The sequence below is a fragment of the Crocodylus porosus genome, unplaced genomic scaffold (assembly GCF_001723895.1).
Source record: "Crocodylus porosus isolate Cpor-Errol unplaced genomic scaffold, CroPor_comp1, whole genome shotgun sequence".
Taxonomy (NCBI): domain Eukaryota; kingdom Metazoa; phylum Chordata; order Crocodylia; family Crocodylidae; genus Crocodylus; species Crocodylus porosus.
In genome coordinates, this window is record NW_017728931.1 from 54,982,311 (window position 1) to 54,998,152 (window position 15,842).

The following is a 15,842-nucleotide window of genomic DNA, read 5'->3' on the forward strand; positions in this document are numbered from 1 at the left end:
AAACATGGCTTTAAATGTTTTTTCTACATACCTCTAGGTAGCAGGCGGCTTGTGAATCCTGCGATGCTGGGGCACACAGAGTGTTCCACAGAAGCACAGGAGGGATCCCCAGCACACTTGGCAGCAGACCTGGAAGTGGAGCAGCAGCACTTTTGTTCCATTTCTGGGTCTACTGGAGAGCGCACAGAGGGGGCCCTTTGCGCCCTCGTGGCTCAGCGACTGGTGCCTCCTGGGTCTGGGAGGGATACCCAGGGTCCCCTAGTGGCTGACTGCTGAGCCAGGGAGGTGCAGGGAGGCCCCCCTGTGTGCTCCCCAGCAGATCTGGAAGTGGACTGGAAGTACTTCTGGTCCACTTCCGGGTTCACTACTGAGCACGTGGAGGGTCCCTCTCTCACTCCTGTGGGATGCGTCATGCGCCCCAGCATCAGAGTGTTCACAAGTCGTGCTGGTACCTTGAGGTATGTAAAAAACAAAAACAAAACAAAACAAAAAAAACATTTAAAGCTGTGTCTGGGTCCAAATCGCTGATTCTTTGAATCAGCATTGACTCTTCAGATTTGGATTTGGCCAAATTGAATCGGGGACAATGATCTGAATTAACGAATTGAATCACTGTCCCTGATTCGGGCTGAATCCAAACCCGAATCAAATAGGGCCCGCTTCATACACCCCTAGTAAATATCTGAGAACTGCTGCTTATTGCTGTAGCTTTTCTAAGTTCTGAATAAACTAAGTTTGCTATACTAGTAGTTGCAGACAAAATGGAGTAGAAGATTTAAGTGCCACTCTTTTACTGTCTTGAAATCATTGTCTAATATTAGCCTTAGAAGCGATTGGCTGGATGACAGTCAAATCAAATGAAGAGATGGTTACTGGCCAGAAGAATAAGACCATGGCTTTTAAATACTGTTGCTTCAAAAGTCTTATTAATGGCTTTTATATAATATTGATATGCAATAATTCTCTTAAGCAGCATCCTTTTAAAAGCCTTTGACAATCCGTCATCTCCTCCTTCCTCCCCCCCCCCCCCCCGCCCCCGTTATATAGCAACATTAGTCAGGAGACATTGCACAGTGCTAGTAAGTTTCAAGCTGCTTCTACTGATGCTGTCAGGAAAATGCTACTGTGCTGGAGCGCAGGTGCAATTACAGACTAGTAACTATTAAATTTCGTCTTCTGCTCGGGTCATCCTGGAGGGACAAGTGGAAAGAAACGGGGAGGTGGGAGAGATTTTTACGGACACATGGGAACAAAACAAGAGAGAGAAATGGAATTCTCTTTTCCAGGAGACGAAAATTGCATTATCTGTGAGTTATAACTTCTGAGTTAAATGTTCAGAACATTTCAGAATTAATTGTTTTGCTTTGGTTTTGGTTACTTGTTAAGACAGAACTTGGCTTTTGCTGTTATTATGGGAGGGAAAGCTTTGCTGTTTTTATTGAGGCTAAAGGTGTATTGGATGCAATTTAACCTCACAGAGTGCTCTGTTTGCATCTTCAGCTTTGGGAGGAGACATTCCAGTGTTTTAAGAAAAGATATTAAAACACGTTATTTTTCTAGAAAGCTTTAAATGTTACTCTTAAGGTTACATTATTTGGTTAGTTAAGATCTTTAAGTTTAAGAGCTCGTAGGGAATTTTATTGGGTAGTGAATTCGTGGCAGCAAAAGATATTAGTTATTGGGAGCCCCCATCTTTTATAAATTTAATGGAGAAATCCTGAGTCATTTGCTTCATGATGCATCAGCACAAATAATTTAGGCGTGGCTCTGATTGTGGTTGCTTTTGTAATAAGTAAATGAAAGCTGTTGGTATTTAGCCTTATTTATTATTATCATGTTCCTTCTCATGTTTTGCAAAGAACATTGTAGGGCTGTGTGATCATGAAAATCTGCAATAGACAATCAGTCAAAGGTGAGCTGATTATTTTCTGAAACTAGGAAATTTCCTCTTTGTGACATCTTTCCTGTCAAACAGCATTGCACTTTTTTTTAATGTCTCATCACCTATCTTTAATGTTGTTTATCATTTCCTTACTTTCATTTCAATATTAAGTTGTGCACAAGACATTTGGTCTTCTCATCAGTTTAGACTGAGTTTTATTTAACCTGTTCATTGCTCTCTGGAGCCAAAATTAAAACAAGCAAATATATAGAGAGAGTGGGACTGAGGATGAGGCAAGAGGGAGAAAAATATTGCTTTTGACAGGTTTATGTTAAATAGATTCATCGACTGTTTAAATCCCAGGGCACATGTAAATGTTTTCCATTAGATTTTGAATATGATTCTCACTTTAAACAGTGAAACTGTAAAGAAAGTTGTAATTAAAGAACATCTATAGTTTAGTTAAACCATTGTAAGCAATGTGGATTTAAAGTGAGCATTTGTATGTGTGTGGGCTTTTCTTTCTTGACCCTCAAAATTGAAATTATAGTAACCTGTACTGTGAAGCAACTGAGTAAAAGATGCAGCCAAATGGCTTGCATGTGACTGAAGTGAATTAAAGTAGAAAGAAATGATTTTTGTGGGGTCTAATCAAAACTTTTTTTTGAGCTTTTAAAAAGATTTGACTTGCTGACTTTGGCAGATTCTTCTCACTTAGCGTTTTCTTCCCTGTGAGAGTTATGTCTGTTTGCATCTCAGAAAGATAAAGTTTAGTCTTTTGGTAATCTTAGAATTATTTTCAGTTTCCAATACAATCAGCAGAGAAATACTTGTGTGCAATACAGTGGTTCTCAACCTTTTTGGACTCGAGGCATATTTTGTTAGACTCAAGGCAGCTCCAAAAATGCCAGCTCTGAGCTTTCACTTATTCTTTGACTATGGAAAAGTAATATAGCAATTCTTCTGCTTCAAAGCCTTCGTAAAGACTGCAGCAGGTCAGAATGATTTTTGACACTGTGGATTCCTATTCAAAATCCCTGGGTTTATCTTATAAATCAAGTGTAGGTGTTTGGATACCTAACAATTCTAATAGTACACCTGGTTGATAATCACTGGTGTAACACTTGTCTCTCATACTTATAGAATGTATACTCACAGAAAATTGACATGAAGTGACAGTTAGAAGATTGATTATTCATAAAATAAGTGTAAAATAATGTTTCCCTTAGTTTTGGGGAATAGGAAAGGAGTAGGTGAGTAGATAGTATCAGTAAGTAATCTAGGAACTGCATATTTAAGGACCCTATTATGGTAGCTGTACTCACTAAATAATACCTTACTTCATACACACTTCAGTCGGGCACTAGTGTTGGTGTGGCAACTGTAATGCATCAAGTGAATAGTTGAAATGTATTTCTCCAGTTGTTTCTTAACCAAGAATTGTTTCATCCTGCTATCTTTGGTAATAGATAAATAAAACAGAGAGGAGACTTAAATGTTTATGACTAAAGATCAAGTGAAGACTTGATCATGTACCTGCCTTGACATTTTTACTTTACTTTTGACAATGGTTGAGAGAAATACCAAAAATGAATAGTTTAATTATGAAAAAATAAGATATTTTTAAAATGCTTTCCTTTTTGATAATCTAAGAATGTATTAGCCTTAAGAAATGGTTTTTATAATGTTAATTTTATATTTCTCTGCTAAATTGCCCCATTCAACACAAACGTCTCGCCCTATTATCTGGCAGACTGACATGAAGAATGCTATCTTCCAAAAATCCTATTAAATGTCCATAATTACCACTTGTTAAACATAGTGTTGGAGTGGCATTGTAATCATAATGGTCCTAAAATTATGTGAGGCAAGGATTTTTGTGAGTGATATCTTTTATTGAACTAACTGCATGGTTGGGATAAAGTTAGACAACCTTTTAAATGCAAGGCATTTTTCATTAGACCACACGCCTAAGAATTTTGGACCAACTGCAAGATATTTCATTTAAGCATAGCAATTGTAAGGGAAAACACCAGAAGCATAGAAACAGACTCCCTACACCTTTTCCAGAATGCACATGCACGTGTGTGTGTGTGTGTGTGTAAACTTTGTTTTTCTCTCTTCAATAAAATTACATGAGTGAGGTGGTGGTTGGAGGTCTGAACAAGAATTTCTGAGGTCTAATTCACAGTGAAGTACTGTGCAGTTTAATTACTGCTTTTAGTAACTACATACAAGTGAAAAGTGCTATGTAAGTAATTAAGGGAGAACATTTATCTCTCCCTTACAGGAATACAATTGATGTAATTGGGTAGCAAGGATTTTTTTTAGTGGGATCACATTCTAATTGTGAAGTTGTATAATTAATAGCTCTTGGAGTTTTTTAGTCATCATGCCGAAAGCTTTGCATGGATGTTCTCACACTGGAGATCTGTTCCATAGCCTTATAATCAGGGGAGCACTGATAGAGACTTTTTGGTCCGATACCAATGACTGATTTTTAACGAGGTATATTGGCTGATACTGATCCGATTCCAACATGCAGCTGGGCATCATGGAGAGCAGCATCCGGCTGGTAAGTCTGTTGTGGGGGAAGGGGTTAGAGGGGAGGAAAGGGGTGTTGGGAGTGCAGATTGAGGCTCTGCAGTGAGGGAGGGAGTTGGGCTGGAGCAGGGGCAGGCACTGTACAACTGGGGTGGGGTGCAGGATGGAGCCATGGCTTATCCAGGGAGGGTGGTGGGGTGGCTGCCACTGCTGCATGCACCCTCAGAAGGCTTGGGAGCATGTGTTGCTGGATCTGCGTGTGGGGCAAGGCTGGGCTCCCACTGTGGGCTGGGGCCAGGGCTGGCATCCAGCTCTTCCCAGCTGAGGCTGGGCCGGGCAGTGGCGATGTTGGGAGCAGGACTACGGCAGGGGCTGCAGCCACCCCAAAATTTGCTGTAGCCTCCCAACCCCTCCCAGCTCCATCCCACGCCCCTCCCCGGCTGTACAGTGCCTGACCCTGCCTCAGCCTCGCTCCCTCCCTCACCGTGAGGGCTCAGTCTGCTACCCCCCCACTCCCCCTGTGTCTTCCCTCACAACAGACTTGCCAGACAGATCCAGCTGCTCTTCACATGGCCGGGCTGCGCTTCTGGCCACCTGCATGCTGTGCTGTGGCTGCGCATGTGCATGAGGCATTTATTGGTGGCATTATTGGCCACATCAGCCAAAAAAAGCTGATTGCCAGTACAGTCAATTTTCCTTATATTGGTGCCAATCTGATATGAGACTGATGTATTGATGCACCTCAACTTGTAATTTATTTACTGAATTTTCTAGCTGTTATCTACTGCAAATGTATCTGCAGAGGAGGAATTTTCTATACACTGCTATATAAATCCCTGAAGATTTTTATACAAACCATATAACTGTCCAAGTGATGGTTTGGTCATTATTATTAAAGCTAAGGCATTATGTAAGTCATGTATTTTTCTATAAACTAATGTGCCAGCAGTAGTATTTCTTATAGCACAATTTTGTCATCTTGAAATGGTACAAGCGAGAAGAATGAGAAACTGAATGTTTTTGTCATCCGTGCTGTGGTTGAGAGAACTCTGTTATAACAAGAGAGGTTCTTTGGTGAGCCTGTATTAACTAATTAGGATTTGTCCCACGCTTTTTCCCAGAGGCCTCAGCTGCATGCCTTTCAGGTGCTTGTGATTTAACACAGCCTGTTACTTTTTGATGGTACTATAGAGTAGTGCAAAATTGTTTTTACTTATGGAACCTGCTTAGCTTCTGGTTGTCCCATTAAAACCAACAGATCCACTCATAATGGAAACACTAGGTGCATCTACACATGAAATAAAGTCAATATTTATTTCAAGGCGGAGCAATAAAGTCCAGCATAGTTCATTCCAGACACAAGTGCTTCTGGGCACAGTGTTTACACGTGTGCCTGGGACTGCAGCACTTTGAACCAGGGCACAGCAGCCCCAGATTGGCACGGGATGCTGGGAAGTCAGCTCCAGGTGCTGGGTGGTGGCGTTGAGCAGTGGAGGAGCTGGCTGGGGCACAAGGGTACTACAGAGCAGGGCTAGACAGAGGGCAGCCCCTTCACTTTAATACCATCGTGCCTCAGCCAGCCCCTGTCACTGTCTCTCAGCCAGCCCCTATCTACATGCACATTGCAGTGGACTTAATGACTGACATAAGATTGTACTGTCCTGGACAGTACGATCTTACAGCAGAGTTAGTTAATGTACCACACTCTAATACCGGCACATGTGTAGACAGTGATGCTTTGCTGCAGAGCTAATTAGTCAACTCCATAATAAAGCACACGTGTAGATGCACTCACTGTGTTAGAGAACCTTCAAGAGGTGCAGCAAAAGGATTGTTTATGAAATGCCGTGCAAAGATGAGAGCTGTATTTTATACTACTTACAATATCAAAACATATAATAGTTGACTGAATTTTCAGAAATAACTGATGCATTTAGAAGGCAAAGTCTCATTAAAATTCAAAGTGGCAATTTTATTTTTTTCAAAAGCCAGATGATTGTACAGGAAAATATATCACTTTAACATAGTTACAAGGTTCTGATGTTGCAGTAAACTAGTACAAAGGAAAAATTCAAGTGTTCACTTACCCTTTATGTAGTACCTTGTAACTAAATATGGAGCAAAGGGTGTATCCAGAGGGGGTGGAGTGGCATGGAAACACCTCGTCCATTCAGTTGACACTGCAGGAGCAGCAGCCAGAGGCTTCTTTTAAGTCTCCGAATTGGTTAAGAATTCCTTTTTCCCTTCCATTCTATGCTCAGGAGCACTGGTTCTCCCCTTCTTTTCACTTCTCTTCTCCCTGCTCACAGCTGCTACTGTTTCTGGCTGCTGCAGGGCAGGGGTTGGGAGATGCTCCAGAGCTGCTCCAGCCATTCTCCATAGGGAGTTGGGTTCAGCTGGAGACAGCAGCAGTGATGGGTGAGTTCCTCCTCCCTGTCCAGTCCCCTTGGGTGTTCCCTGCCAGTCCAGGGAGCAGGCACATAGTAGAAGAGAATCCACCTGCTGCCTCCACTGTTGTCTCTTGCCAACCCTGAGTCCATGTGCAGTCCAGCTGGAGCAGGACAGGAATGGCTCTGGCGTCTCCTCCTCTATCTGCCTCTGGATGGGTTGGGGGCAGCAGCAGTAGCTGACAGGGGAGCAGGGGGATGGGAGGGGTGGGGAGATGCTGCTGCGCATGGAGGGAAAGGGAGAGGGGAGGGAAGATGGTTACCTGATTGAGGGATTTAGAAAAAAATCCTGGCTGCTGTTCCTGTGATGTGGTCTGCCTGCTCAGGAGTGGGGGGAGGCTGGGAGCAGGGGGTGCAGCACCAGTCACTGCTCCCACACACCCTTTATAAAATCCTGGATCCACCCCTGTGTACAGGCAGTACCTTATCTAGTTCTTTCTTTATGAATAGGACATATGGAAGCTACGTAGACAACATTTTTATGCAGTTGACCACTTTGCTTTGCTTTCCTCCTTTTTTGTGGCAATGCCAACTACTCCAAGAAGCATCAGACTATCTTCTCAGATTTTAAACTGCCTGATCACAAGATCATTCCATTTTACTCTGTGCATTTCTGAAGTGATTCCACACAGTTGTGAAGAATATCTCCTCTTCCTGAAAATATAAGCAGATTGCAGCCTTGTGCTTTACACTGAAAACTTGATTAATTTATAGATTTGGATCAATAAAATTAAAAATTGAGTTGTTTCCCTTCAGTTCATTTCTTCATTCCCACCCTAAGTTCCTTTATTGTAGCCATGTCTACACTAGAGAAATCTAACAACCAGTTTGGTGCTATTTTTGAGAGTGACCAGGTAAACAAGATTCCAGCAGCTTGCATTTACCACAGTATCACAGAACTACAGATAATAGTTATCTATGATGGAAATAGGACATAATTGACCTTTACCAGCTTGTGCAGTATTATTTGTAGTGGTACATGTAGATGGGTTTGGCTAACCATACCTCTGTGCAGTGTAATGAAGAATATAGACCACACAGGCCACCTAGGCAGGGATATGCATACCGTGGGATGATAGTGGAAAAACTGCTTATGCAGATTGGCAGTGCACAGAGGAAACAGGAATGGTGTTGTGGTAGCCCTGTTTGAAACAAGATTACTCAAAAAGATGGTTAGAGCTGGCCAAAAATTGGATTGAATTTCTGATTCACAAAAAAATTCATTTTTAAATCTGTTTTTGGGTTAGATTGAACTGAAGAAGGCACAAACCCCCAGCCTACAGGCCACTTTTGGCTTCTAGCTGCATGTCATTTGGCCCACAGGGTTCCCTATGAATCCAAAAATGTGGCAGCAGGGGAGCAGTGGACCTCTGGCGAGCCCTGTAGGCCAGATAATGTTGCCCTGTGCGCTGGATTGGGAACTCAGTCCTGGCCAGTAGTGCTGTACGGGAGCAGTGCAGGGCTCAAACCTGGCACATGGTGGCCAGCTGAAGCTGCATGAGGCCTGATCCAGGGATGTGGGCCAGGCAGATGCAATGTAGGACCCAATCCAACCCACAGACCAGCCCTGCCCAGCTCATTTGGCCTGCAGAGCTAAAAAGTCAACCACCACTGAACTAAAGCCATAATTCTTTGAAATTTTGGGGAAGCTGGAAGCTCTCTAATTGTGGCTACTTAGTGAAATTAACACCAGTTTTAGTTCTGTTAACACTTCTAGTGATATCTGTTTTACTGAGCAACTCCAAGGGACTCCTGGGCAGACTCAACTGGTGTGCCTGCTTCTTTGTCATAGATCAGCGACTTTTCCTCCTCCTCCTCCTCTGCTCCACACACATGCACACTCTGGAGCAGACCCACCAAGTTTTGCTACCCTTGGGTCCAGCCTTGGATTCAGTGAAAGTTGTCAACCCTAAGATTTTTTTTAAGCAATACATTTTAGATTTGACAAATCATTCCTAATTCATGGATGAAAATCCCTGACCAGCTCTGGTTGAAATGCTCCTGTGTCCTGTTAGGAGCCCTAGGCGGTAGAGATTATTAGCTATGTTAAGGGTGAGCTGGAAGACTGTGAAGAAGAGGCCTAAGCTTAAGTTTTTAACTATTTCTCTTCCAAATGTTAATGCTTATAGGACAGGAGTGGGCAAAATGCGGCCCGCCAGGCCATTCTATCCAGTCCACAGGGCCCCTAAAAAATTTAGAAAATTAATATATATCTGTCCCTGGCTGCCTGTCGTGCGGCCCTTGATGGCTTGCCAAAACTCAATAAGCGGCCTTCCGCCTGAAATAGTTGCCTGCCCCTGTCATAGGATGTTATTTAAGCAATTTAACATTATGTTAAAAATGATGAAAGATCATACTCTACCTTGTTGTATTTTCTCTGTCCTTTTAATTTAAATGCTTCTTGTGGGAAGAGAATGTGCTTTACTACCACCCAGTCTATGACCCATGACAGTGATTAATGAGACATTCCAGACTTACCTGCATTTGAAGCTGTACCCTACTTTCAAGGGAAGAATGTTTGAATAACAGTGTGAGTGAGCTGTCTTCCTGGAAAGTTCCAATGAAAAGCTGAATCATTAGTCTGTTCCAGAGTGGTTGATCATCATGAATGAAGGGGGTTGCCTACCCAGTGCTTTGAGTTAAGATGGCTTAGAGTGGTCTGTTGGAAAGCATGTTTGAGTTTCAGATAGTGAATGAATGGTGAGTCAGTGCTGAGAATAATTCAAGAGTAGCATGCCACAATATGCATTTGTTATGATTTTAAATTGTTGCAATACTTAAAAAATTGATGTAAAAGTTATAGTACCCACTAGGTTATGGAACTGTACTGTATAACCACAACTGACTGAGCTGTTGGTTTAGAAACAGTAGTTGAAGTACATTTTTGGTAAATGTCACCAATCTACCTATTGTGGTAACAGTATTTTGATCTTGTTCTTCTTAATTTGAATTGTTATAATTATGTTAGTAGTAGTTAGTAGCACTTACTATGGCCATTTCTTTTAAATATTTAATTGCAGCTTGGGTCAGTTTCCTGTATCTCATGTAGAGATTGATTAATATTGCTAGCCTAGGTAATTAATCCAAAATTACTTTTCTTTTAGAGTAGTATATTGAAAAGAACCCAAGGCAGGCTTAGGTCTAATGAAGTCTTGGGTATTCTACATTTCCTTTTTTCTCAAACTGTCTCAGATAGGGAGAAAGAACAATTGTACTGATGATTTTGAAGATCAAAGCAATGAAATTTTAATTTTCTTTCATATTGAAACATGCCTAACTGAAATCCAGGAAATGTCATATTCTCATATACCTGTGTAGATGGGTATGTCTAATTCAGAGGTGTTAAATGTACTCACTCAAGAAGAATCCTCTTGGGTCATAGAATCATAGGAAAGTCAGGCTGGAAGGGACCTCAGGAAGGCATCTAGTCCAACCTCTTGCTCAAGGCAGGATCATCCACGATTAAACCATCCCTATCAGGTGTTTGTCATACAATCAAGTGTTGGTCATGTAGCCGTATACTTACCTCTCCATTGGTATATTTTTATTAATAAAAGGTGAAAATCTTAAATATTAAATCAAAGATTTAAAGTATTTTGTTTAGTTTAAATTCATCTGTGTCTCTTAAGAAATGCTTCCTCTACCCACATGACCACTATAAGCATAAAGGATTATTAACCAATATAGAGATTTCCTAATTTATAAATGTTGAGAAGGGGCAATAATTCAGGACTCCCTGCAAAAGAGGGAGTGGTGTAAAGTATTATTAGCTAAACTAACTTCACTATTTCACTGACAGCTTTTCTTTGTGTTCAGCTAATTAACATTACTTAACATAATTCATTTCAGTTTGTACAGGAATTTATGTGTTTATCCTGACCATTTTAATTGCCAAATAGGGAGTATTAGCAAGCAAATAAGAAGTCATCTAGTTTTATGGTATAAATGATACAGATGTGCTCCTATTTTTTTTTTAGTCTCAAATGAATTATGAGTCAGCAGTGTACTCTTGTTGCCAAGAAGGCTAACAGCATACTGAGCTACATTAGAAGGAACATTGCCAGTGGATTGAGGGAAGTAATTAATCTCCACTATTCAGCACTTGAGGCCACATCTGGAGTACTGTGTCTAGTTTTGTGTCCCGTACTACAAAAAGGATGTGGACAAGTTGGAGAGAGTCCAGCGGAAGGCAACAGAATGGTTCAGGGGCTAGGCATGTGGCTTGTGAGGGTTGCCTGAGGGAACTGGACCTATTTAGTCTGCAGAAGAGAAGAGTGAGGGGGAGGGATTTAATAGCAGCCTTCAGCTACCTGAAGGGGAGATCCAAAAAGGATGGAGCTAGACTGTTCTGAGTGGTGGCAGATGACAGAACAAGGAACAATAGCGTCAAGTTGCAGAAAGCAAAGTTTAAGTTGGATATTAGGAAAACTTTCTTACTAGTAGGGTGGTGAAGCAATGGAAGGGTTACCTAGAGAGGTGGTGGAATCTCCATCCTTGGAGGTTTTTAAGTCCCAGCTTGACAAAGCCTTGGCTGGAATCATCTAGTTGGGAATAGTCGTGCTTTGAGCAGGGGGTTGAACTAGATGACCTCCTGAGGTCCCTTCCAACGTGAATTTTCTATGATTTTATGATTGTATAATGGACTGTCTTGAACTATCTAGGCCAAGGGTGCCTATGTAGCCTGCAGAACTGTTTCATCTGGCCCCCAGTAGTCTGATGGACTACTGGAAATTGGGTGTGGCCTACCACAGGCCTCAGGGCCCCTGGACCCTTGTGGATGTGGCCAGCAGCAGCAGCCCTTTGGCTCTGTGTTGCTGCCCAAATGCAGCCTGCTGCTGCCACACTTCTCAAGACCTGAACTGCTGTCTGGACACAGCCCTGTACCACTGTATGCCTCCTGCTCTGCACTGCAGCCCAATCCAAGCCCTGTGCTACAGCACACCCCGAGCTCCATGCTGCTGCTCAACCAGAGCACCATACCCCCACACACCTCCAGTTCTACCTGCTGCACAGCCCAAGCTCTGTACCACTATGTGTCCGCAGCTCTATGCTGATACCTGGCCAGGTTCCCATGCTCCTGCCCAAATGTGGCCCACAGCTGCTGCCTGCCCCCAGACTCACATTGCAGATCAGCCCTGAACCTACTCTGCCATTTGTATGTGGCCACAGCGCTGTCACTGCTTGCCCAGGAAGAGCCCCTGCGGTCCAGTTCCAGCCTGAGATGACTTTGACTCCCCTGGTCTAGCCTGCCTTACTGCAGATTTTTCATAGAAATATTTCTTTGAATTTTTCATAGAAATAGAGATCTTATTTCTTTAAGAGAGATCATCATGTTTAACAACTCATAACTGTTTCTTTAAATAGTTTTAAATAATTGGTTGGAGTTTTTTGCCAGAAGTGCTAAGACCCTGCAGGGATGCTTGAGGAAACTTGGCTTTGTTTCACTTTGTAGTGAAGTACAGGGTTGAAAGATAAGCAATCTACATTATATTTCTGGTTCTGCCACAGCTGTTCCATGTGGCTTAGAAGTCAGCTTTCTCTACTTCAGTCTCTTGCTTGGTAATATATTCCCATTCTGTAAAATTGTTATGAAGTTTCATTCATTTAGGCTTAGAAAGTATTTGATTTGGGTTTTGTTTTAGATGGAGACAATACTTAGAGGACCTTTGCAGAAATGTGCTAATAAACAGACTCACCTGTTCCCCATGATTAAATTACCCCATGAAAAACATAACTGTTACAGAAATTAATTGACTATGTGCTTGGTTCCCATCAGTGTCTCATATTGCTACCCACCCCTATCTAATACCTATCTCCTTGTGATGTTCTGATTCACATGTAGGACTCATAACTTAACAGTTGGATGAGCTTAAATGGATAAGTTCAAAAAATTTCTCGTTCTCTTTTTATATGGTTATGTACCATCCCATAAATCTGCTTGCATATTTTTCTTTCCACAGAGCAGGAATAAGCACTTAGTAGTGTAGACTCCTTTTGACTTGAAACTCATACTGTACAAATAGCCTTTTGTTACATCGTAATGTATTTGTTGCATGTATAAAAATACACAGGCATATAGGTGAAATTCACTAATTTGCCAATGATGCATGGAAAACGTATTATAAATGAAGAGCACACATCAACTGCAGAAACTTCCTCAGCCTGACAAAGGGTTTTGAAACCCAGAAGCTTGCCTAAAATTTTTTTCCCCCAACTATTTAAGTTGGTCTAATAAAAGATATCTGATTTACCCAAAGAACCTTGCCTGCCATTACAAATGAATGAATTTATGAATTGGCAAGTAAATATTATGCAGTATAGTGCTTATTCTTGTTGCCTGTTGCTTCAATAATGTTGTGTGTGCATGTATGAAGTAGCAGTATAGGACCTCTCTACAGCTCATTGCAAACAATCTTCAAGAGTTAGAGAAAACAGATACTTTTGTGAGTATTTGTGCAAATGTTAAAGTATTGAAATTAGAAAACTTCCAGTCAATATTAAACGTGTTAGCACTCATTTTATAGGATATCTACCTCTTACTCCTGACTCCTAATTTAATATGAGGGTAGTGATCCTGACTGGGGGGAAAAAATATTTCAGTGGCGCACTTCACAGAGGTTTAACTGTATGTTGTAGGGTAGTCACGTTGTAATCATGACGGTTGTTTCTTGCAAGTGAATAGGAAAGAATTCATCCTGACTTTCTTTTCTAACTCTCTTTCAGAACTCTCCTCTTTACCAGTATTTGCAGGATTTGGGACATACCGATTTTGAAGTATGTTCAGCTGTGTCACAGAAGACAGAACAATGCACAGCAGAGGAGGGACAACAAGGACAGACTGCCCAGACCACCCAGAAAGTGAGTGTTCCCCTTGCCCCTCCATGTATACATCTATCCTTTAAAAGAAAAACTGCACTTCAATCTAATGTCATAAGTTAAGAATAAGTTAAGCTAGTTTTATGTGTCATTGTGTGTAAATAGTAAATACAATTAATAACTGCCACATCTTGTATGCTAGTGTAGTTTGACACCTAAGGAAATGCTCCTTTGCATTTAAATTCATTAGAGAAGCCAGGGACTTTCAGACAGGAGCCAAATTTTAAAAAGCTGTACTGGTAAGCTGTGTAATTTACCAAATACTGTTATAGTAATTTGACATGGGAGTATGGGAACAAAACCTATAATTTTCTGGAACATAATATAGCCTGAGAGTTTCCAGCCTTTCTCATGCTTTCTGTTGCCAAACACCATTTAGAATGTGATCAAGTATGTCAACAGAGAGGGTTTTATTGCTGGGAAGAATAAGTGAAATGACAATTCTCACTGAGCTACCAGAACCACCCTGGGTTACAGAGATGACATAACAATGATGGGTATTACTATTCCAGGCACAGACAGCCTGGCTCACTCTGAGTAAATTATGAGTTAAGTACACTTTGCTATGAGTAAACTGTACTTTCTGTAGTGCAGGCTTACCCATTTTCAGTCCCATTTGACAGTAGGTCATGGAGGCTCAGTGCCTGCCACTGGCCATGTGTCTTTTCAGTATGTAGAGAGAAGGTAACATTTTACTATATCTTTTACTGTCTCCGATGTCATTTAAAACATTCCAAGGCCTTGAAGAGCTTAACCCATGTTTATGTAGAATGGCTTGAAACTGAGATTTTCAGAGGAAAACAAAGTCAGGCATCCAAATTCCAGTGAATTTCAGTGAGATTTAGGTGTCTAACTCCCTTAGGGTTGTCTGAAAAACCTGAGCCTGCAGTTATGTCTTTTGCAGTACCTAAGGTTGTTTAGTTGAGGAACTCTGATATAAAGATATTGGAGGCCATGAGGATAAAGAGTTAAGCATTATGTTACATATGTTCTTTGCTGGAGACTGTAGAACTGATAAGTACCATGAGCTGAACATCTCAGACCTTTTTATTCCTAACGAATAAGGAGATAGTTTTTTTTTTAAAAATTCATATTGATAGGATTATTTGAAATTCAAGAAATTCTGAAACTTAACTCTGTTTTCACATTACCTTGAGCATGTGATATACATATAGCATTGTGCATTTTGATTTTCCTTGTTAAATGTAAAATGTAAAATGCAGTGTGTTCTTGCTTGACAGTATATATCCAGACCCTGCCAACTCCATGAAACCTCAACTGTTGAGTTGGCCATGGGATTCCTTTTTTGAACAGCTGCTAAAGAAATCCATCTTGTGGCCACAGAAACGACCATCTTATTAGAAATGTGGTAGTTATGTTGTCTTCTCCTTAGCACCTAGTTGGAGCATGCTCAGTGCAGTTATTTTCTGCCTGCCTCTTTCTCTTCCACAGTGGAGAGTTCTGTTTTCAATGGACATGCTCCAGCTATGTGTTAAGCCAAAGCCTGGAAAAAGAGGTCTCCATGTAGACTTCTGTGCCCATACCACTACTGGCTGGGAACAACCCCAGCATCCCAAAGGTAAGAAATTGAACAAATTGCCTCTGGGAATATCCCTGTTTCTTTCTTATCCTTCTTGGCATTAAGCAGGGTAACTAACATTGACTATATGACATCTGTTATACGTTTGTTTTCTTGTCCTCTGACCAGGGATAGTTGAGAATTTTTATATTATGATGGAACCCAAATAAGTTATATTCAGGTTGTTCACAGTGGGTTGTTGTATGTAGGACAGGCTGCACAGCTAATTTCTGCCAGTTCTGCTTCAAGCGGTGCTGCTTCTCCACTCAGCTAGAGTACAGCAGCAGTTCTTTGCAGCTAGTTGGAGAAGTGGCACCCTTTGAAAATAAAAGCTGCAGCAGCAGTCAGCTGGAGTATTTCAGTGATCCTATGCAACTTTTTGCTGTATCTGATCTCTGACTGGTTCACAAACCCTTCTCATCTTCACAAGGGCCATGGAACCTACCCCCTGCAAACTATATGGACTCTACAGCAATGTGTCATCATATGTTTGTTAGAGAAGGCAAGGTCATAA

General features: G+C 41.4%; 1 protein-coding gene across 2 annotated transcripts in view; it reads left to right on the plus strand.

Annotated features, from left to right (window-relative positions):
• The window catches only part of VEZT (vezatin, adherens junctions transmembrane protein), a 98,392-nt gene that overhangs the window by 13,970 nt on the left and 68,580 nt on the right, over window positions 1-15,842 (plus strand). For both annotated transcript variants that reach the window (XM_019545061.1, XM_019545063.1), the window contains exon 2: window positions 13,597-13,731. In XM_019545061.1, the coding sequence (XP_019400606.1) occupies window positions 13,597-13,731 (135 nt within the window). The remainder of the gene's footprint in view (window positions 1-13,596; window positions 13,732-15,842) is intronic.